This window comes from Biomphalaria glabrata, chromosome 18, assembly GCF_947242115.1.
Source record: "Biomphalaria glabrata chromosome 18, xgBioGlab47.1, whole genome shotgun sequence".
Taxonomy (NCBI): Eukaryota; Metazoa; Mollusca; class Gastropoda; family Planorbidae; genus Biomphalaria; species Biomphalaria glabrata.
This window is the reverse complement of record NC_074728.1, coordinates 10130905-10153196: the sequence shown is the minus strand read 5'-3', so window position 1 is coordinate 10153196 and position 22292 is coordinate 10130905. Positions and strand designations below refer to the sequence as shown.

Sequence of the window (22292 nt, the reverse complement as noted above, 5' to 3'; positions counted from 1 at the left end):
TACTCTCATTTAAATAAAGATGTGTAATTAATTATGTATGCAGGAAATTTATAAAAAACAAAAAGAAAAAAAAAGTCATGCTATAACTTCCTTTTTTATCTATGATCATTTTTTTTTTTAATTCTTGGCACAAAAATCAATTGAGAGATGTTTTGGTTTACATTAAAAAAAAACAACAACTTAAAACTAGGGCACAATCCTGTGTGGGGAATGGGGAGTCTGTGAAAGTTTGTTCCATGGGTGCAGGCAAAGCAAAAGTGTCCTTCTAAGGGAGGGGAGGTTAAAAAAACAACTTGGCAGCAGGTATTCCATTCTTCTGAAGTATAACTTTTTGCTACTATTAACAGATCAGATATTAATAGACACCTTATAGTAACAAAGAAATGTTTTTAATTAATCAATGAGACTGTACATCAAATCATGTATTTCTAACTTTCTCAGCATAATCTTTAAACTTTCTTATCTTTGATGAAGATACTATATATGTAGGGGAAAAATTGGACAACGGAAGGAGGAGGTTTTATTTAAAGAAATGGTAAAATTTGGTAGATAACAAAGTCAGAGCACCACCAGTATCTTTTATTCAAATAAATACTGTGTAGGTACTCAAAGTCTCTTCATAAATCCATTTAATACTTTCAAATGCTTCTAAGTTCACTAGAAAATAATAATATATTTTTCATTTAATATGAACTCCACAGATATCACTATTTCAAAACAATCTTGTTTCAACCTTGCTTGAAATGAAATTTTTATGTGCACCTCTTCACTGTTGTCAACTAGTTGACAAATTTTGGCAGCACAGTCTCCAACAATGGGTTAATGGCTAGAGAAAAAGACAACCATCTGGCTAAAGCCAACAGTACTTTTAGTGGTCTCCAAATGACTGTATAGGCAGAATAAGGTCTCTTTGCCTACCAACAAAAAAAAAAATCAATGTCCATAAATCAGTTGTTCTCATCACATGTTTGTATTAATCTGAGAGTGAGATGAATGCCTGGGCATTATCTGTGGTCAGAATAATGTCACCCACAGATGAGTTTCCCCTCTCTCAACACAGTTGATTTATCCAAAGGAGTGGAAAATGTTCATACAATTTTGGGTCAGCAGCATCATAGGCTCTACCAGGGTGTAGCTGGCTCCTGATTTTTCCTAAGGGTTGACTCCCAAAGCCTTTCCCATGATTGGGTATAGACTAGCTGCAAAGCAGAGGTTTAAATTTAGAAATTGTTCCTTCTCTTAGGTGGGTAGCCAGCAATGGCTAGCAAGGCACCAGTTACTCATCTTTGTCCCTTTTCCTGAAAACAGTACTCTATATAGATCTAGAGATCTATATTAATATTATAGATATAGTCTCCACTCTAGATTTACTATTCTGACCTAGATCTAGAATCTTAGATCTATAAAATCTAGATATAGAATAGCAGATAGATAAATATCTAAGTCTAGTAGTAATAGATCTAGATTCTACTTTAATAAAGTGCTTAAAACTTAAGGCTTAAGTACAGACTCAATTCTAGATCTAGATTCCAGACTAGATTAGCATTAGTCTAGAACTATAAAGTATAATTATAGAATATTATAAATCTAATTATTTTCAGTATTTTATAATTAGTCTAGATGTAATCTAGATCTATAACTACAATATAGTTCATAATTTAATCGTTATCAACTAATTGTGATAAATCTATGATATCTAGATGATAGATCATAATGATGATCATCTAATTAATACTATTACTAGATTAGATCTATTCTAGAGTCTCTAGGCTAGCGGCTAGGGTATTATTTATTAGTAATGTGTAGTAGCTAGTAGAGTCTAGATTTAATAACATTAAATTAACAGATCTACATACTTAACTTACTACTAGTCTACTACTACTAGAATGACTAGAAGATCTAGAACTAACTGTACTATCTACTAATCTAATACTAGTCTAGACTCTAGTTCTAGTCGAGTCTAAATCCAGATCCAGATATATAATATATATTATATATATATATATATATATAATATATGGATCTAGATCTAGATTAATATTAAATATAATATTTATAATATAGTATATAGGCATAGATTTCTAGATCTTTAAATATTACTAATCATCATCATCATCATCAAACTCCATTAGAGTGAGGGCTTGAGAGGCTCAAATCCTCTCTTGCAAAAGCCCTGGACAGAAACCCTGCTGTCTTGCGTAGTGCATAAATGTCGCCATACAGGTCGAGAATTTTGGGTTTCCCAGACCTGTCGAGACGGAGATCAGCAAGTCTGAGACAGTCAAACAGAATATGAGGCACGGTTTCCTCTTCTTCCCTGCAGAAGGGGCACCGTGAATCAAAATTTGGCCATAGCCATGAGAAATATGAGCCAACAGGACAGTGGCCTGTCCTGCACTGTGCTATAATAGCTTGCTCAGGCATGGATAGCCTCCACCACGGGGAAGTGCGGTCAGGGCGCCTCATGCACTCCCAGACTCCACGGGCTTTTTGGGACTTACTAATAGACTAGTAATAAGTCATAGATTAGATTATTAGATTATTTTATGAATATGATAGATCTAAGTTATAAGTTACTTTCTAAGTAAAATGATTACACTGTGACTGATACATCATTAATTATCATTCATTCATACTCATACAGTATCATATATTCATATACACACACTCAGTGACAGTCTCAGTTATCACTATCAAGTATCACTAGATCTAGTTACTAGTATCAGTACAGGTGAGTCAGTAACACTAGATCTACTCATCTAGTAACACTCAAACACTGTAACAGTCGTACAACTTACTAGATTTTTTTCTAGATTTGAAATTTGAAGATAAGATATTAGATAGGTCTACTTACAATTTAAAACTATTAATCAAACTGTTCATTAAATATAAAGCTCTTGTAATATAATGGCATGGTACACAAGTAATCCAATTAGATCTAGATCTCACACAAGCATTATTATTGACCAACAAATATTTTGTTGTCTGCTTTCCTTTTCCTCGTACTATTCTTCCGCTTTCACGGAGCTGTTGAAAACGTCACTAGAAAATGTGCACTTATTGTACAAGGGGGAAAAAAAAGTTTAAAAATAAATATCGGGATTTCCAAAAAAAAAAAGTTATTGTTTTCTTAGCTGTACAAAACACTAGTCTAGATTCTTCTAGTCTAGATATAAAACTACTCTGAACATAGATCTAGATCTATTTTGATATTTTTTTTATCATATCAATAAATGTCGTACATTATGGGCTAAGCAAATGGAAATCTTTTCGCTGTTACAATAAGCACAGAACTTCAGCTTAGAAAAAAATAATTTAATTTGAATTGTTTTAAAATCTAAATGTTTCAAATGCTCCTTCAGAATCTGAATAGAAGATAATTTCACGCTAACCCAGAAAAGAGGTCTAGTGTGAGGGGTGGGGGCATCATGCTCCGGGCACCACACCCAGAGTGGCGCCAAAAGATTATAATTACGTCGAGCTTCTGGAAATTTTCAATTTAATTTAAGAAATTGAAGTTCTGTAAAATTAATTTTTAACAAACAAACATTTTCAGATACATCTGATTACATATTTAGTTTCTTGCATAGACATAAATAAATATAGACTCGCCGAAGGAAGTAACTTCATGTAACTTGAAAACATGTATATCTTAGATATACATGTTTTCAAGGTAGGCCTACAGATATAATATCTATGTATTCGGATTTCCGAATTATGAAAAATTGCATGATTTTCATTCTTAGAGATTAAACAAAACTACACTGCCTCCTTATTTACAATATATATAGGTGTGTGGCTGAAATAGATATGAATACTTAACTTTTATACTGCTCATAAATGCTGTATAATAAAGTATACAAAATTGCAAGTCACAAATTTTCGTTTTATAAAACTCTTTAATCGGCCAGTCTATATTTATTTATGTCTATGGTTTCTTGTTCTTTTGTATTAATTACCTCTATGCTTATTTAAATTCTACAAGAGACTTCCGTACGCGTTATCTGATGTAGCCTAATAGAAAGAAATTCGGTGAAGAGAGTATTTATAAGAATCCATCCTAGCATCCGAAGATTAACTGGTTAAGTACCAGCGATCAAGTAGTCTTAGTTGCTTTCTGTATAATACCCATCTCAGATCCTAGAGAAAGATTGAGAGAACCACTGCTTGGTAGATTTTTTATTTGTGTAGGCATGCGGAGCTTTCACCAAAGATGTTTGCGCTCCATCATGGACTTACAGTGACAAGACCGCACTACAAACAGCGATGTCTTTGCGAACGCCGGTATGTACAGTATAGAGTATAGAGGATCTTCTTATGGTTCGACAGTTACGCTGGATAGTGCACGTATCCCGTAGGGGGGACAAACGTATGCCAAAACAGTCTTTTTTTTTTTTTTGGTGAGCTGAAAGGTGGTCGACGTAACAGAGGTGCCCCACGGAAACGCTTTAAAGACCAGCTTAGGCGCCAACTTGCACCTCCTTGCCAGCGGCTTCAGAACGAGACAGTTGGACTGGAGGTCACTTACAAAAGCCGAGGATACAAATTTGAGACCAAAAAGAAATCCGCTGCCGAGGACAGACGCAGAGGGCGAAAAGAAAATCTAAATCGACCACCGTGGACAATGGTTATGCCTGCACTACAAGTGGCAAAATATGTATGTCACAGCTGAGGCTGTGTAGCCACGGGAAAAACCGCATTCCTCATTAATCTTCGGACTCGCAGACAAGCCTTATTATTATTATTATTATCTGCAAACTAGTTTGAGATCGATTTAAAAAGAAATGCCTTTGTTTATCTTTGGTAAACTTACAGATTACATTATTCACAAAGGTTTGTTCTCTTTGTTCGTTTTTTTTTTTAAATTTTATTTGTTTACGTGAAGTGCATGTTGCATTAAACTAATAATGTTTTTGTTTGTCCACGTGATCACCATCGGTACTTGTGTTTATTCACAAGGATGACAGACATGGTAGTAGTTTTAAAATGATCCATGGTGACAGATACATAAGGAGAGAGCTCGCAAGAACATATCTATGTCTAGGTAAAGGCATGAGCATCGTCCGGGGTCGTCCGTCTTTACCCCAGCTGCAGTTCAAGATTCAAAGTATTGCCAACTATCAAATTCGATGGGGGAAAAAATATCACATTCTGAATAAAAAGGGGGAAAAAAGCAACCAATGTCAACTGGATGGATGGAAAGGTCGTACTAGGACATTCTGTGTGAAATGTGGATGTAACGTATGTGTAAAGTGTTTAAAAATTTTTCACAAAAGTTTAATTTACTTTTTTTATACACTTTGGTACCCATAATATAGATCGATATAAAATTATTCAGATGTATTTTCATTATTATTCATTGTCGATCCCATATAGTTACTTGTAGTGAATTTCGCTATGCTTTAAGTACCAGCGGTCTCAAACCCAATCACCTTATAAATACATGATATATTGTAAAAATTTCAACAATATATGTTTATGCAGGGCCAGCCTTAGGCATAGGTAAACTAGGCAGCCGCATAGGACTTCAGATTGGTGGTGACCTCGTACATGACTTTTTTTTAGAGAGGGAATAGCGAAACCTGTGCCCAATGTTATTGTGGTACACTAAGTATTAAATTGATTGTGAACTTTGCTGTTTATTACAAAGCTTATTTCAACTCACTCTGTCTGTATGACTGTCTGGTAAAAAGTTTGTACACGTTATTTCTCCCATACCCAATCTCTGATTGAGCTGAAATTTTGCATAACACAAGAATCAATATAAAAAAAAAATTGGTTAATTAACTAGTGGTAATAAATTATTTTGTTTGGTATCTCGAACATGGTAAAGAAATTGTAAGTGACTGATGTGGTGATATAAGCTGAATTAGTCCGTTCCCTTTAATTATAGGTCGTCATCTGAGTCTTAGTGAACACAAACCTGAAAAATAGGTCGAGATCATTGAAACAATAGATAACTATACAATCGTCCATGTTCATAAGCTCTGCACTAGCAGAGTGATTACAATGTTGGCTTGAGAATTCCGAGAAAGCTTAAGCTTTGAGTTCCCCCAAAAGGGGAGTAGCCGCTATTCGTTTTTTTGGGTCTGTATGTCCGTCCATCCGCCCGTCCGTCCCGTTTAGATCTCGTAAACTAGAAAAGATATTGAAAATTATGATATTTTAGTACTTTCGAAGTTCTGCAACGGCTACTTTTTTTCTTTTCTGAAATCGAAAATTTAAATTTTTAAAATAAAATAAAAATACATTTTTACAACTATTCACAATTAATAGTAACAAACACTGGGGACTATTTAGTTAGGGAGATATAAATAAAATAATGTTTACTTTTTTTTTTTAAAGAGAAAAAATCTATTTGGTATTCATATAAGTGGAACTTAATTTTAAACATTAATTAATATGTTGTGTTTCATATTATTTAGGGCCCATGTGATCTGCACTCTATAAACACATAACTGACATACTAAACTAAAGAGAAAAGTTTTTTGTTTGTTTTCTTTTTGTGTTTTTTTTTTAAAGGAAAAGTAATATCTGTTGAGGCATTGAATGAGAGGTCGGCCCTTTACAAAACAATTAGATCAATTAGATAATCATTGAATAACATCTTTTAGGCTAGATTCACATTTTTCACCTTCACCTATCCCTTGGGCTGTTGGACCGTTGGGGCACCACACAAGATCTGTCAAACGCCTTCCTCCATTCTTCTCTGTTCTTTGCCTTTAATAAAATTTGATTCACTGGCATGCCTGTCCATTCTTTGATGCTGTCTTCTCATCGCTCTTCCTGGTACTGTTCCCTGAAGGAAGGTATTTGCTTGTCCTGAAGACTGTTTCGCCGTCCTCCTTTAAGCTCGCTAAAAATTTATTTCCCCCTTTGGCAGGCGTTGGTACCCCAATTTCTTTGTGTCTTTTTGTGTTTATTAAGTTTTGTTTTCCTATTAGTAAGCCTTACTCTTATAATGCTTAAAATATAATAATATAATGTTATTATGTTTAAGACAGTGACAAGCAAAGTAAGAGCTTAGTCAACAAACGAACATTTTTTTTTTTTGCTTTGTTTTATTTTCAAATCTTTTACTTCACAACAGTCGCAAACACGAGACAGGCTCTTCTTTTCTAATGATGTTAATATGAGATGAACTACACTTAGACTTGGTAGCTACAGATTTAGGTTTGAATCATTGCTACATTGATGGACTTTTTTTTTTTTTTACAGAAGATTGATGGAGAATACTTCATAAAGCTGTACAGAGGCGTGATTCCATCCCTGCACGTTAAGGTAGCTCCAGCCTGATGGGATAGTACTTTAGTTTTGTGTCTTTCTCCATGGCGAACTGACGCTCGTGGCCGAATATTTGGCGAATTTCTGACTCGTTGTGAGTTGACAATACATGCTGGAAACTGTCAGAAATGGAAAAGAGAAATAAGCGTTCATTTGCTGATCCTGATAAATGGAAATATTGTCTGTTGACGCTGAGTTTCTTTATTACCATAACAGGTTACGCGCAAGAAAGAAATGCACAAAAGCAGAAAACACATTACTATAATTGGGAGTTTCACAACGAAGGCAATTCTATAAATAGGTATATTTTGAGTGTAACCGGTGTACGGAACACTGAAAGTGTTGAGAATCTAGGTCAGTGTTTCCCAAACTTTTTCCTTAACGGAACATTTAGTTTAACGCTTTGCTTATTATTCAGAGAAATTAATCCTCGTGGTGGCCTACAAGTTAATTATTCCAGTAGTTCGTGGAACACCTATTCAGGCCTTGCGGAACACTAATGTTCCGCGAAACACAGTTTGAGAAACATTGACCTTGGTATTTAAAAAAGCATATAGGCCTAGATATTTTTACATTTCTGTGCATATTTTAGCACTTCCTAGTCCTTCCACTTGTATCACAAAGTCGATTGTAGGATATAATTCAGCTGGAATTCCTATTATTTAGTTGAGTATTGGTTTTATTAGCAATTGTCTTTTTTATTGTTGCCTTTGACTTTATTTCAAAATTGGTCCTAATCTTCTTCTTTTCATTTTCTTGCCTTTTATGGATTCTCCTATTGGTATGAAAAATCTCCGATTTGAAAAATAACACTTCATAATTAAGTTCCTAAATCATTTTGGTTGTTTCTTGTTCATTGCACAATATACAGAAAACAAACTATAGCGATCTAGAAGTAAAAGCGCAAAAAGAATAAGCAACGTCAGTACGACGTGGCAATGAACTATTGGTCTAAAGTGACCACAGGTTGTGACGTTGCAGGTCGGTTGTTAGGACTATTCTTACCCCCCACCCCACCCGCCAGTGCGATAAACTCGGATCCTACTTTATTTGCCACAACGAGAGTTTCTGTTTTGTCATGTTGAGAATGAGAACGGGAGTCTCGCTGGCCAGGAATGCTGTAGCTTGAAAGAGTAGCCTGATGGTCTCGTAAAAACATTTTCTATCGGTCTTAGTGTTGTACACTTTTTATTTTATTTATTCGTAAAAAAAGCATTGCAGACATGAACTTGTAACATCGCAGACATGAACTTGTAACATCGCAGACATGGACTTGTCACATTGTAGACTTGGAATTGTAAAAATAGTAAGCTAGACATGGACTTGTAACATCGCAGACATGGATTTGTAACATTTTAGACATGAACTTATAACATTGTAGACATGGACTTGTAACATTGTAGGCTTGGATTTGTAACATTGTAGACTTGGATTTGTAACATTGAAGACTTGGTTTTGTAACATTGTAGACTTAGATTTATAACACTGGATCTATAACATTGTAGACTTAGATTTATAACACTGGATCTATAACATTGTAGACTTAGATTTATAACACTGGATCTATAACATTGTAGACTTAGATTTATAACACTGGATCTATAACATTGTAGACTTAGATTTGTAACACTGGATCTATAACATTGTAGACTTTCATTTTTAACATTGTGGTCTTGGACTAGAACATTGCAGACTTAGTTAAACATTGCAGACTTAGTTAAACATTGCAGACTTAGTTAAACATTGTAGACTTAGTTAAACATTGTAGACTTGAATTTGTAATATTAAAAACAAAAAGTGAGCTAGAAAAAAATATATTTCAAGAATATGAAGGTCATAACATCGAGGTCGAGAAGAGGACTGGGTAATCAGGACCGTCTATGATTAATATGTTATCGCACCGCTTAGAAGACCTGAAATCCACAAGCTTTAGCTTGAAAGGGGCTGAGGAAATCGCCTGTGACGGATGTGCGGTGAGAGCTAACCTCAAGTACCTATGCGCTGGAGGGTCTAAGGCTCTAAGCCCTAAGTAAGAAAATAATATTAAATTTGATAAAATAAAAATCATGACAGCGAATCAAGTTGTAAGATACCTACTGTTGCAGATAACTTTCGGTTGGCAGACAAGGCCCCAGTAGCTGCAGATACAGGACGTTAGATTTCACCAGCCTTCTGTGGAAGCAACGTCACAGCTTATATAATAAACATTAAGCAATATTACTTTCATCTGGGATTTTTAAATTAAAAGTTTATCACAGGTAAAATGAGTTTCTCTTTATCATTTCTAGAATCCGCTTTACATAGTTAAACAATAAAGCAGCGTAAGAGAGAATGACAGAAGATAACGCGATATTGGGAAGTGTGGTGGCGATGTAATGGGACGCTAAGAGAAAACGAAAGAAACCGAAAGAGAAAGATTGAAATAGATTTTGAAAGGAATAGAAAACGTCATGGACGCATTTATGGAAGACCACTGTTGCCAACTAAATAACAAATAGTGCTTTGTTCTTCAAACGAAAGAGATTAGAAATTTGATCTCCTCAGTGCTCCGTACTCTGTGGACTTTCACGTCTTGGAAGATCATCTTTTAGCCATTACAACTTCTCTCAAATCCTTAATACACATCTACTGGAAAGTACTGGTAAGTAATGGTAAGACCTATAGTTCTCAGAAGTGCCGACAAAAATTATTTGCTTTTCAAAATACTTAGATTATCAGTACTTTGTACACCGGATACATCAAAGACTCCATTTATGCCCCCCCCCCCAGCCCAAATAAAGACAAATAATCGTGTGGAAAAAAAAAAAGCAAAGCAAATCATTTATCCGAAGCATTCTATGTCCTCAAAGGAATTGGAGCTCAAAGAATATTTCTAAACATTTTGTATGCATAGCGCCTCCTTCGTGATCGAAGATGAGCACAATTCTCTTTATTCTATGAACTCTGTAAAGTCCAATCCGCGCTTTAAAAAGCCGGCCGCAGACGTGGCATGGGTAGGTTTGGTCTGTTACATATAGGCCTGCTTCTTCTCTCAGCTTTTTGTTGGCTCGGCGCTCTTTCACGCTGGCCACTTTTCTTGTTTCAGTTCTCGTGGACTCGTGACATTTTGTACACTGCAAGTCAAGGATCTGCAGAGCCACGTGAAATGCCCTAATCTCAAATTCAAAGACATTTAAATTATTATTATAATGTTAGAAACGAACCAGTGTTTATTCTCTGGCGCTGCCAGGGTCGAGTTTCGTTAAAGAGAAAAAAAATCTCTTTATCAGTGTCCACTTAGGAATTTTTTTGTGATGTGGCTGGTCTGCAGCCCTCTGACAGGCAACGAGAATGTTCCTAAGAATGTTAAAGGCCTTGATGGTATTTGTAAGTCAGTGTTATTATCCCTTCGGTTGATATGACAATGGGGTATATTGTTATTTTAGATAACTTCCATTAACGCTTTACGCAAGGTTCCCATATTTTCTTCTTCTTCTTATCTTTATCATGTGAAAAACTAACTAATATTAATTCTGTGGCACTTCCAGGTTCAAACTTCGTTAGAAAGAGAAAAAAAAATCGCTGTAGTCCCTTATTATTATTACTATTTTCATGATAATGACAAAAAAAAAAACACAGCTAATAGGCATTCTCTCGCCAAAGCCAGGAGTGAAATGTTTTAATTAAAGAGATGACTTTGGTCCTATTTATCTATGCTAAATGCTGTTACAATAACCCTATACATGGAAAGCTGCTTCACACAAAATGCCTCATCTGTTTTACACATAAACTTGGAATTTAGGCACTACGACCTTATGTATTGACCCTATTGGAAGATAGATCTTAGGCCAGCTAAAAACCCGGTCTTTAATGCCCCAGGGCCAGCACACCCATTTGGAAGCCACGACATAGTTGAGAGGTTTCGGTCATTTGCCAAGGACGGAGTTTAAATCATTTCAGGCGACGGCGCTTATCTATCTTACGTAGGTCTTAGTAGTAAAATTGGTTTGATACTTATTTGACACGTTTTCTGTAACTGGGCATTATGTTTATTTCTCTGAAAGGAACTTTGCTCCTTAAGTTATTCCGAATTCTTTATTACGTTTTATGTAAGATTAATTTAACAATATGGCAAGGCATAGTTTAAATATTGAATACAGCCACCAAAACAAAAAGAGATCTAAAGAAGGACACTCTAAAAAGTCCACTGGTTCTTGTTTTTCTGAGTAGAAATCCTGGATTTTTCTTAAAAAGCCCATTTGTTTATGCTTTGCTGAGCTGAGTTTTCTCCTGTTATTTAATAACCTAAGTACATTCGAAATTAGCTCCCAGGTGGCAATAAAAAAAATAATTTAAAAAATCCCACACTAACCTGAACTCGTTCAAATCAATAGCACCATTCTCATCTATGTCAGTGACTTTGAGAACAATTTCAACCAGTTCTCTCACAGCCTCTTCCGTATCGACGTCCTCGGAGTCATTCATAATCACGCAGGGCTGAAAGTAATATTCGATAATTACACAGGGCTAAAAGTAATACTTGGCAATCATACAGGGCTGAAACTAATATTTGGCAATCCCACAGGGCTGAAAGTAATATTCGATAATTTACACCAAGCTGAAAGTAATACTTGGCAATCATGCAGCGCTGAAAGTAATATTTGAGATTAACACAATGCTGAAAGTAATATTTGGAAATGACACAGGTCTTAAAGTAATATTATTAATCATACAGGGATTAAAGTAATATTTTGGTAATCATACAGATCTGAAAGTAATATTTGATAATCACATAGGGGTGAAAGTAAAATAGTATAATAACACAATGCTGAAAGTAATTGTAATTACACAGAATTAAAAGCAATATTAAGCAATGCAATACGGCTGAAAGTATTATTTAGTAGTTACACAGGGCTTAATATTAAATATGCTTAGAATTTTCAACGGTTCAAACTTTCGCCTAGCTGAAGTACTTCCATGCTAAGAAGTCAGTTCAGTTTTGATCTGTAGCTTACCCTCAGGAAATGATAGAGCTCTGAAAAGGACAACTCCCCATCACCATTCAGGTCGTAGACTTTAAAGACAAACTGGATTTTCAGGTCCAGATTGCTGCACATAAACACAATGAGAAGTTTACAAAATTCTTCGATGGTGGCGAAGGAACTTTTTGAGCTTCTGATGGCTGAGAACAAAAAGGATTTATTAGACATAAGTTGTAGAGAAAGCCCAAAATGACTGTTAGCTCTTTAATCTGTATGAAATTTTTTTTTAATTTCAAACTTTTTACTTTAATTTTATTAACGAACTATAAATTAGTGCCACTTTAGACAATTATGGAACACGACCACATGCCAAAGGCGATTTTCTTTTGCAAAATTAAAGGTGGACGGCATAACAGAGATGCCCTGCTCCCGTAAGCGCTATATGGATCAACTCAGGCGCCATATTGCCTTCACTGGCATAGAGGAAAGTAGCTGGCAGCAAATGGCCTCTGAAAGAGACAGTTGGCGAGCTCTCACAATCCGCGGGACAAATATTTGAGACTCTAAAAAAGGCACTATTGAAGACGGAAAGAAAACTTAAATAGACCGCATGCGGACAACGGCTTTGTCTGCACAAGGTGCAGGAAAATATGCAGGGTCTGCATAGTCATGTAGTCATGTGAAACACTGCACGCATCCTTAATCTTCCGAATCGAAGACATTGCCTTTATATATATATATATATGTTTGTGTGTTATGTGTGTGTGTGTGTGAGAACCCCGCTGGGAAAAGGTGTGACGGTTGGGCTAACCTTCCATATCTTTAGTAAAATAGATAGAAGAATGGATGGAACAATGCATGAGTGTATTAACGCATGGATTTTTTGTTTTGTTTGGTTGGGCGTATTGATGGAGTGGACAGATCTTTTCAACTTGTTATTTTCTAAATTATAATTACATGATCATTGCATTGACTGTGTTTTAATAATTCGTTGAATGTCTAGGATTTTCATGATTACTTCTAAAAGAACACCAGTGTATACATTTCTAGTACACTTAAAAAAAAAAAAACTTTAACAAAGTCAATGGACCAAAACAAAATGCTCATTGAATTGTTAAATTCCTAAACTTGTAAATTCCAGAAAACCCGGAATCCGAGGCTTGCAGAATACAGCGTTATCTCTTGATTTGCCTGGGCTGGAGCATTACTTACCCCCAAACATCAGTGACACCATGGACGGCGAGGTGAAGTTGAATTGTTTCAACATCTGTGAGACGAAAACCAACTCATCAATTTCGTTCGGTGCATCTGACTTGGGAAGCTGCTTGGCGTACACAATTAGATTGCTCACAAGATTTTCGTCTAGACCTGGAGATGTGCCAAAGTGGAACAAGAAAAAAAAAAGAAAAACATAACAAAACTTTAAAAAAAAATCAAAGCTAATACAAAGTGTAATTGTGTCAATTAGTTTGGATCAGTTATATAATTAAATCTGTAATAGATCTAGACTAACAACAATAAATCTGTGCGATTAGAAATAGTTTTACCAAATTTTTTTATTTTTGAAGTTTGGTCGGACGACCTAACATTCCCAAAGATAAAAATTCCAATTTCAACGGGTTTCAATGTCCTATAACGTTTCACAAATTACCAGACATGTCAACCAAGTACCTGAAATGTCAACCAAGCTTTTAAGTTCCGAGTCTTACCTAACATGTCAATCAAGCTTTTAAGTTACGAGTCTTACCTGACATGTCAACCAAGCTTTTGATTAGCTTCTGAGTCTTACCTGACATGTCAACCAAGCTTGTAAGTTCCGAGTCTTACCTGACATGTCAACCAAGCTTTTAAGTTCCGAGTCTTAACTGACATGTCAACCAAGCTTTTAAGTTCCGAGTCTTACCTGACATGTCAACCAAGCTTTTGATTATTTTCTGAGTCTTACCTGACATGTCAACCAAGCTTTTAAGTTCCGAGTCTTACCTGACATGTCAACCAAGCTTTTAAGTTCCGAGTCTTACCTGACATGTCAACCAAGCTTTTGATTATTTTCTGAGTCTTACCTGACATGTCAACCAAGCTTTTGATTAGCTTCTGAGTCTGCTCCTGCATGCGCTGAAAGGACGTCGGCATGGTTGTGTGTCGCAGGCCAGGCTACTGCTTTGACGAAACTAAATAGATCTATTTAAAAAAACAAGAGTTGTAAATGAACACTACAATAGGGAAAAGAGGAGAAACTATAAATATTTAAGGTTTCAACCCCATGAATAATTGAACACGTTATTTCTCCCACACCCATGCTCGGATCAAGTTGAAACATTAAACACTTATTTATTGTACCTGACTAAACACGAATCAATTACAGCATTAACCAATTAGTCAGTTTATTATTGGTAATTAATTATTTTGTTTGATATCAAATAAGGGAAATAACTTCTACATTAATGAGAGATGTAGTAAATGCGGGGTTTTTTTTTCCTTAGATAAGCTTTGGTTTTTAAAAAGGGATTTATATGTTTGTTTTCTCTGTTTTTTGTTATTGCTTAAACGATATCTTTAAAATCAAACCGTAAACAGAGGACATTACTGGGATTAGCTTTTTAGTGTGAAAATTCCAGACTGAAGAGACTTGTTTCTGTTTAGTAATGTAGCGACTTTTATTATTATTGTTATTTGATTTTTATCGTTACAATAGTGAAACATGTGACTGCGCAACAAAATATAGTCCTACTTCAAGCCCTAACGAATGTCCCGAATGTAACGATGTGAAACTTGATTGCACTTAGGCATACCTATTTAAATGTTTAATTACACTGAAATTTTACAATAAGACTCCCATCAAGGGTGCATCCTCTCCATTTGGAAATACGCTGGCCAGGCTTCCTAAAAAATTAACCATGTACTTCTAGAGGATAGTGTGGACAGTATTGAAGCACAACTTACCATTCGACAGCTGGGCTGGGTAGGACACCAACACCGAAATGGTTGGGGGGGGGGGGGGATGACGCATGCCAAAAAGCGAGCTTAACCCCTAAAACGCGTATGGTAGTTTAGCCTTTAAACATCAGAATTGTAATTCGATTTTGTTTGCACCCCACTGAAAAACAGCTCAGCACTTTAAGGGTTAAAGGGGAACGACGCAGTGGCGTAGCTAGAGTATATGATGCCTGGTGCGGTACCTCATCTTGATGCCCCCCCCCCCAAAAAAAAAAACATCAACAACTACTAACTAATTAATAACGTTCCAAAACCTTACTTTTTAGTTCAAAATAATATGTATTCACTAATCAAATATTGTTAATTCTTTCATGACCTTAATGGCCTTTCATGACCGCAGCATTATCATAGCCTTGACCCGTGCAGTCCATTATGTCTAAGCCATCCGAACGCAATTTCTCTAGAATCATCTCAGTGATTCCGCAGCATGCTTGTCCTTTGTGTCGATGAAGTCACCAAAAGACTCACGAACCTGCACCCCGTCATTATCCATGACAACATACCGTAAAATTTGGGAAATTTTATCCAGCTTTGAGATGTCATGTGTACTGTCAAAAATAATAGAGAAATATTTGGCTTGTTTTACTTGCTGTATGATTTGTTTTTTAACGTGATCCCCCAATATTGTAATAAATTCATCTTGTATTTGTGGAGACATGTATGTATTCGGTCTGGAACAAAGCTTAGTTCGAAGCACATGCTCCCTCAAGAGTGGATCGTACTTTGATAGTAATTTTACTAACTCTCCAGGTTTTCGTCTCTTGTATAATCAAATCTTGGGCTTTGTTGTCAATATTGTTCCCTACTCTCAGGCGAACTTCAAGTTCCCTCCAAGATAGCGATGACTGAATGTGAGCTCTGCTGGTCTCATGTTTTTCTATTTTCGGCGATAACCTCCACCACTCATTGAATCCATCTTTGGATTTAAATGAAGATTTGGTACTTGATCTTATTGAGAAGAGTATGCAGGGGAAGCAATATAAGGATTCTTTTTTTTTTTTTGGCGAATAACACATCCACTTTCTAAGAACTTTCTCGCCGTTTGACATTAGCCGGAAAAAAAACAGCCTTTGAAAGCTTTCTAGCCTTTCCTTTTGCTGATTCTTGATGTCTATACGTCTCTCTGAATTGACTGTCCATACGCTGAACTGTTTCAGATCCTTGAGTGAGAAGGTGTATGCGAATATTATCTGTGATCACATCTGGCCAATCTCCAATGTCGTTCAGTCTAGAGTTTATTATCCTGCTTTCTGTATTGTTTACACTGTCTGATGGTCCAGCTTCTTCAGTATGAATTTTTGAGGAGTATACTAAAGATATGCTTGTGTGCTGTCCTTTAGTCTCTAGAACCTGTGGTATTGAAGTATTTTCTTCTTTTCAGGATGTCGGCCTCATCATTTTTTTCTGGATTCAGTGATAACCGTCTCATCTTGCTTTGTTGCTTTTCATTGTTCAGTTAATTCATACCCAATAACAGCTGGCCTATAGTCGGTGGACTCTGGCAATCATGTGACTTGAAATTGTCTCGATGCTTCTTTAGACTTAAGAAATTTAAGAAACGCAGCTCACTGCGGTCAAAGAAACTGCTTTATGCGGATGACATTGTCCTCTGGTCAACCGGCAAGAAAGTCAACCAAATACAGGCGGCATTACAAGCAGACCTCCAAACCATCTCCTCGTATTGCGACAAATGACAGATTCAGATAAACGTTGCCAAAACGACCTGGTCCCTGTTAACCCTAGGGATCGACATTCTTAAGGCTCCATTCGAGCTTCAACTCGGTGGGCTGCGACTCCAAAGTGAAAATACGCCAAAATAACTAGGGGTAACCCTGGATAGAAAACTGTCAATGCTCCAGCACGTCCAGGAAGTTGAAAGAAAAGCCTCGGAGAAGTTAGCGTTACTAAGAAAGCTTGCCAGCACAAAAGTGGGGTGCCAAAGCTTACCTGCTACGCACATTTTACTTAGGGGCAGTCAGATCACAAATTGAGTACAGCTATACAGTTCAAGTATATGCTAGTAAAACTGCCCTCGAATCACTTGACCGAGTACAATCACAGGCACTAAGGTTCATTTGTGGCACCTTTCGGACAAGCCCAACAAACGCTGCTGAAATCTTAACAAACGTGGCCCCTTTACATTTAAGGAGGGAGAGGGTGGTACTTACAGCTTATGAGTGCTATAAAAGGGGCGACTCTAGGCTACCCACCTCAATATTAGTGCGACAGTGGAAAGAGAGGAACCGCATAAAAATGCGATCGTTCATCCACATTGCGGCCAATTTGTCAAAATCAGCTGGAATCTCCACTGACAGAATCCCAATAAGAAGAATTAGTACTTGCCCTCCGTGGAGGAGAATGCCGGTCCCACAAATAAGCATGTCCCTTATAGGGCAAGAGGGAGCCACCAAGAGGCGATTAACACCTGCCATACTCCAAAACTTGGCATCAGCTACACTGAAGTCCTACCCATCAGATGCCATTTTCTGTTACACCGATGGGTCGATAATGAGGGACCCCGATAGATCTAGGTATGGGGCCCTTATAGTCTACCCAGACCGGACAGAACCAGAGATGCCGATTTCTCCGTCTGAGCTTAAAAGGGTTTTGAGGCGCCAGCCAGACTAGTCAGTGTTGAGCACTGTTCATCATTTTGTTTACGTTACAGTATTACAATTAACTAGTTAGTTAAAAAAAAACTCGTAGAAAACAAAGGTTAGCTTATTTAAAAATATTGACATTAGAATAGAATTATTTCTAAAATTAAACTATAAAGAATCATAAAGAAATGAATAAACTAAGACAATTGTTTAGAGCTAGAGTTTAGAAATATATTTGTAAACTCAATATCTAGATTGAACCAATGGACCAAACAATGAAGTAAAAAAAGGTTGGCCTATCTTCTTCTTCTTTATATTACAGAGCATTGATCAGTGTAGTAACAACATGTACCGTGTGTCCGAAATAAATCTAGTAAATTAGATTCAAACTGTTCTATAGCTTACATTGTATTGAAGAAATAGTCAAGGAGATGAAACAAAATAACGACATGACTAGTTTATAAATCGTTAGTTCATGTTTAAAATACAGTAGTTTATGTTTGTTCATATCCATACAATTAGTCGTTTTTACTGAAACGCTCAGGGAAATAGGAAATTAATACACACTGGAGGAATTTTGGTGCCCCTCTCCACTTAGTGCCCTGTGCGGCCCGCACCACCCGCACATTGGTAGCTACGCCACTGGAACGACGTAAAAGACAGGCACCCGGAAGCACTTTACGATCCAATCAGGAATCATTTTGCCCTCACTGGTATTTAGGAAAGCAGGTGGCAGACATAAAGATAAGGCTTTTCTTGCTCCATATGCTAGGTCAAATATGTACAAGCGCTCCTTCTTCCCTATTGCCATTAGAGCATGGAATGGGTTGCCCGAATCAGTCAGCAAAATCAAAGACTTAGCAGAGTAATTAATTAATATGTAGAGCTAGATTAATACATTGATACGCATATGACATAATCATTGTGTTTTTTTTTTAAAGGAAAGTCTGTAAGTGTAATTAAAACAAAGTAAGATTAGAACCACATAATGAGAAATAGACGGCTCATTGGGTTATTGATCTCTAGCCAGTGATCTTACACATTTGATTAAAGTACTTTGTGGATGCAGGACAGAAACGAATTGCTAATATTCATATCCCATGTTTACTAAATCTGTTTTTAAAAGACGTATTATTATTTACCTATTTGTTGGTGGAAACTAGATCTTCTTCATGGCCTAGGTGGGAACACCAGACTCAGCACCGATGCTAAAAGGTGTTTTTCGATTTCATAGAGTTGTAGCGCAATGTTTTATTGGAGATTGGTATGTCTGTAAAAAGCTTTTTGGTAAATCCGGGATACATAATACGGAAGTATTGATAAGCGTTTTTTTTTTATAAACTATAGAATGTTTTGTTTTCATCACCGTAGAATCAAATTTCTAATTTAGTTGGCCACAATCCACTGATCTCATTAGTCCCTTGATTTTCATCTGAAGGGTGCTGTGACAGTTCGTGATACCAAATCCCTCCACTTTTCCCTGTCAGCAGTTGTTCTTAGCAGGATATCAAGAGAGAGGCCGGTCCGTTCTTTTACGTTGTCCAGCCAACTTTTCTTTGGACGACCTTTTCTTCACACTCCTTCTACTGTACCTTGAAGGATGACTTCTGACAGTGAGTCATGTCTTACAATATGACCTAACCAGCGCAGCTTTCGTTTCTTCATTTGAGCTGTTCGCCTCTCCACTGTACCAAATTTATTAATTATAATATAAATTACAGACGATCTTTTAAAAAAGGTAATAAGGTACTACACGAATTTATGTAGTTGTACACGTTGATTAGAGACTTAAACTCTGCTAAATCATTGGTTTTCATGGCTGATTCAGGCAACCCGTTCCTAGCTCTCATAGCACTAGAGAAAAAGTAAGCACTTGTACACATTTGCCGTAGCTTTATGAATGAGACTGTGGATTGACTTGTTTTTCTATTTCCATCTTCCAACTTTCTCATTTTTTAAATTTTTACAATTCCTCTATTCAGCTTGCAGATTCATGGGATTAGGGAAAAAGCTGGACAAGAATCTAACGAATTCGGCTCTAAAACTTTTTCCTAGAAATTTGACAGTTAATGTACATCTTTGGCCATATTGAGAAAACTCTGGTTTAGCCGATATATATTTTTTTTCTCAAACATTTTCTTCTAAAATTAAATTTGGTCTTCGACATCTTTCTTGAACAGTTATTCCCGCATGTAAAGCCTTGTTCATTAAAGAGTTACATAAATAAATAGTTGTCCAGGAGCATTTTCCTAAAGGAGGAATTTTCTTTATAAAAACACAAAAAAAAACTTTATTTTAAATGTAACTTGTTATTAATGATTTTCTTTGTTCCATTACATCGCTACCCAATTTCTTCACATCGCTTTGTTTTCTTTTCTCTCTTATTTAATTCTATTGCTTAAAAAACAGCAACGGGACCTTGAAAATCAAAGTGTTAAGCAAGAGCCGATGACAGAGTTAACTTTTAGTTTGAACTGTTCCAGTTAGAGCAAATCAAAAACACAAGGGCCAGCGGAAATCATATATCAGCCAGGTCCTTTCATATTTCGCTTTCTCCGGATGTCTGATATTTGATCATAGCTAGGACACGTGTGCCTAGACCCAGGTCATCTCTCAACTCCACGCTGTTGGATGCATAACACCCACACAGAGTAGGGATAACTTGACTGAAGTACGCTGATCTAACGACCCATTCAAGAATGGGACAACGTATACTTACCACAACTCATTCCCGGGGGGGGGGGGGGGGAATAGTTATAAATAAAACAAATGTGTTAAACATTTCCTAAATTTTACAAAGATTTATAACAAACAAAAAGGGGAGGTGGCGCAGTGGCTGAGTACTTAAGCGCCTGGGTCCCGAGTTCGAATGCTGGTGAAGAATGGGAATTTAAATTTCGGGACTTTTAGGTGCGCCCCTGAGTCCACCCATTTCTAATGGGCACCTGACTTTAGTTCAGGAAAGTAAAGACTCTTAGTCGTTGTGCTGGCCACATAACACCCTGCTCGTTTATCGTTGGCCAAAGAAAACAGATGACCTTAATATCGTCTGCTCTAAAAGATCGCAAAGGTCTGAAAGGGTAACTTTAATTTACAAACAAACAAATAGTGATACATTATATACATAAAGCAAAAAAATAAATAAAAATAAATACGAATTTTAAAATTTAAAAAGCTATTTATTATCAAACATGTTCACAGTACATGATAGGATGGGTATGACAATACAATGCAGAAACATTCCTTTCATCTTGCAGCAGGCACTCTCTCAACACTTGGTGGTCTTCAGGCAATCATACCCTCTCTCATTTCGTTAAACTCGGCCTGGGCTTCTGTCAGCTCCTGTATACAGATACGAATTGTAGAGAAAATATAATGCGCACGTATATAACATATATATATATATCTAGGCTGTATTATGTCTAAGTACTGTTCCTCTCATACGCCATATAGTTATTTCAATGTGACCTCTGTGTTAATGAACGATTGTACTTATTAACTGAGGTACGCCTTCCAAATACGCCTTCGAATCTCACACGGAGAGCAGTTCCGTGCATTGGAAAATGAAACTCTCAGCTATGTCAGTGATAAATGGTGATCTAATACATCATGGGAATGCGCTCTTCCAATAAAAAGACCTTCAATCTGTATCTAATGCATTGTTAATTTTATTTTTTTTTAAATGTAAAGTTCTAATGTATTATAGAGGTTTGGTGGTCAAGTGGTAGAGCTTAGCTTCCAAACCGAGGGCTCTCGAGTTCGAATTCTGATTCTGATTTTTAAGGAAGCCATTGAGTCTACCTAACTATTATGGATGCGGTACCTTACGTTGGGGATGAAACTGAAAATCACTGCCACATCTCTCAATTCTGCAATAATTAACTCCCTTTTTATATAAAATATAAATATATTTATATAAAATTAAATTTAAATTAATCAATTATCCCTGTCCCTTATTGATATATTTTTTAAATTGATTCATGTATTCTTATCGACTAGAATAATTGTGCAAAATTTTCAACTTGATCCAAGAATCGGAAGATCCAGAAATTCAAAGTCAGCGAGATTCGAGCCCAGCACCCCAGGTTTGGAAGCCAAGAGCTTTCACCGCGCCTCCCACATCTCCAGTAAAACGTTGCTTTATTTGTATTATTATTATTTTAGTATTAGTAACAACAAATCAATTGTTTTATTCTTGTTTCTAGTCTACTGCTAGACTTCTGTACTAATAAACTTGAATTTCTTTGCAAATTGATAGTAAATAAATAGATCTAATTAATTGTTTTATGGCTCCTCAAGTCTTTTTTTTAATATTTTTTTTATTTTTTCAAATTTTATTTTTATTTTTAATTAATCAAACCAGAGTTTTACCTGTGTTGCCAATAAGCTTGTAATTGTTTTCCCCAAAGATATAAAGAAAGTGTCAAATTACTAAAAAAAAACAAGGTTA

At 36.3% G+C, this 22292-nt stretch overlaps 3 protein-coding genes across 6 annotated transcripts in view; all 3 read right to left on the bottom strand.

The window, feature by feature from the left end:
• Positions 1–3017, bottom strand: part of LOC106061114 (tyrosine-protein kinase Fer-like) — a 33247-nt gene extending 30230 nt beyond the window's left edge. For both annotated transcript variants that reach the window (XR_008775869.1, XM_013219177.2), the window contains exon 1: positions 2855–3017. The gene's annotated coding sequence lies outside the window, so the exon portion shown is untranslated. The remainder of the gene's footprint in view (positions 1–2854) is intronic.
• Positions 3018–7041: 4024 nt separating this feature from the next.
• On the bottom strand, positions 7042–19121 carry LOC106076616 (calaxin-like). Of its 3 annotated transcripts, none has more exons than XM_056017890.1 (7): positions 18985–19121; positions 14309–14426; positions 13458–13613; positions 12279–12445; positions 11636–11760; positions 9382–9456; positions 7042–7403 (listed from the first exon to the last, which is right to left on the bottom strand). In XM_056017890.1, exons 2-7 carry the CDS (start codon positions 14376–14378, stop codon positions 7277–7279), a joined length of 720 nt encoding a protein of 239 aa, XP_055873865.1. In that variant the 5' UTR covers positions 14379–14426; positions 18985–19121; the 3' UTR covers positions 7042–7276. The 3 variants fall into 3 exon arrangements, with proteins under 3 accessions (XP_055873865.1, XP_055873866.1, XP_055873867.1); XM_056017892.1 differs by having other exon boundaries at positions 7271–7403; positions 9378–9456; XM_056017891.1 differs by lacking the exons at positions 14309–14426; positions 18985–19121 and adding an exon at positions 13993–14025.
• A 1879-nt stretch (positions 19122–21000) lies between these two features.
• LOC106066179 (mucin-5AC-like) overlaps positions 21001–22292 on the bottom strand; it is a 39818-nt gene continuing 38526 nt past the window's right edge. Inside the window, exon 18 of the mRNA XM_056016879.1 lies at positions 21001–21184. Coding sequence (XP_055872854.1) covers positions 21128–21184 — 57 coding nt within the window. The 3' untranslated portion in view covers positions 21001–21127. The remainder of the gene's footprint in view (positions 21185–22292) is intronic.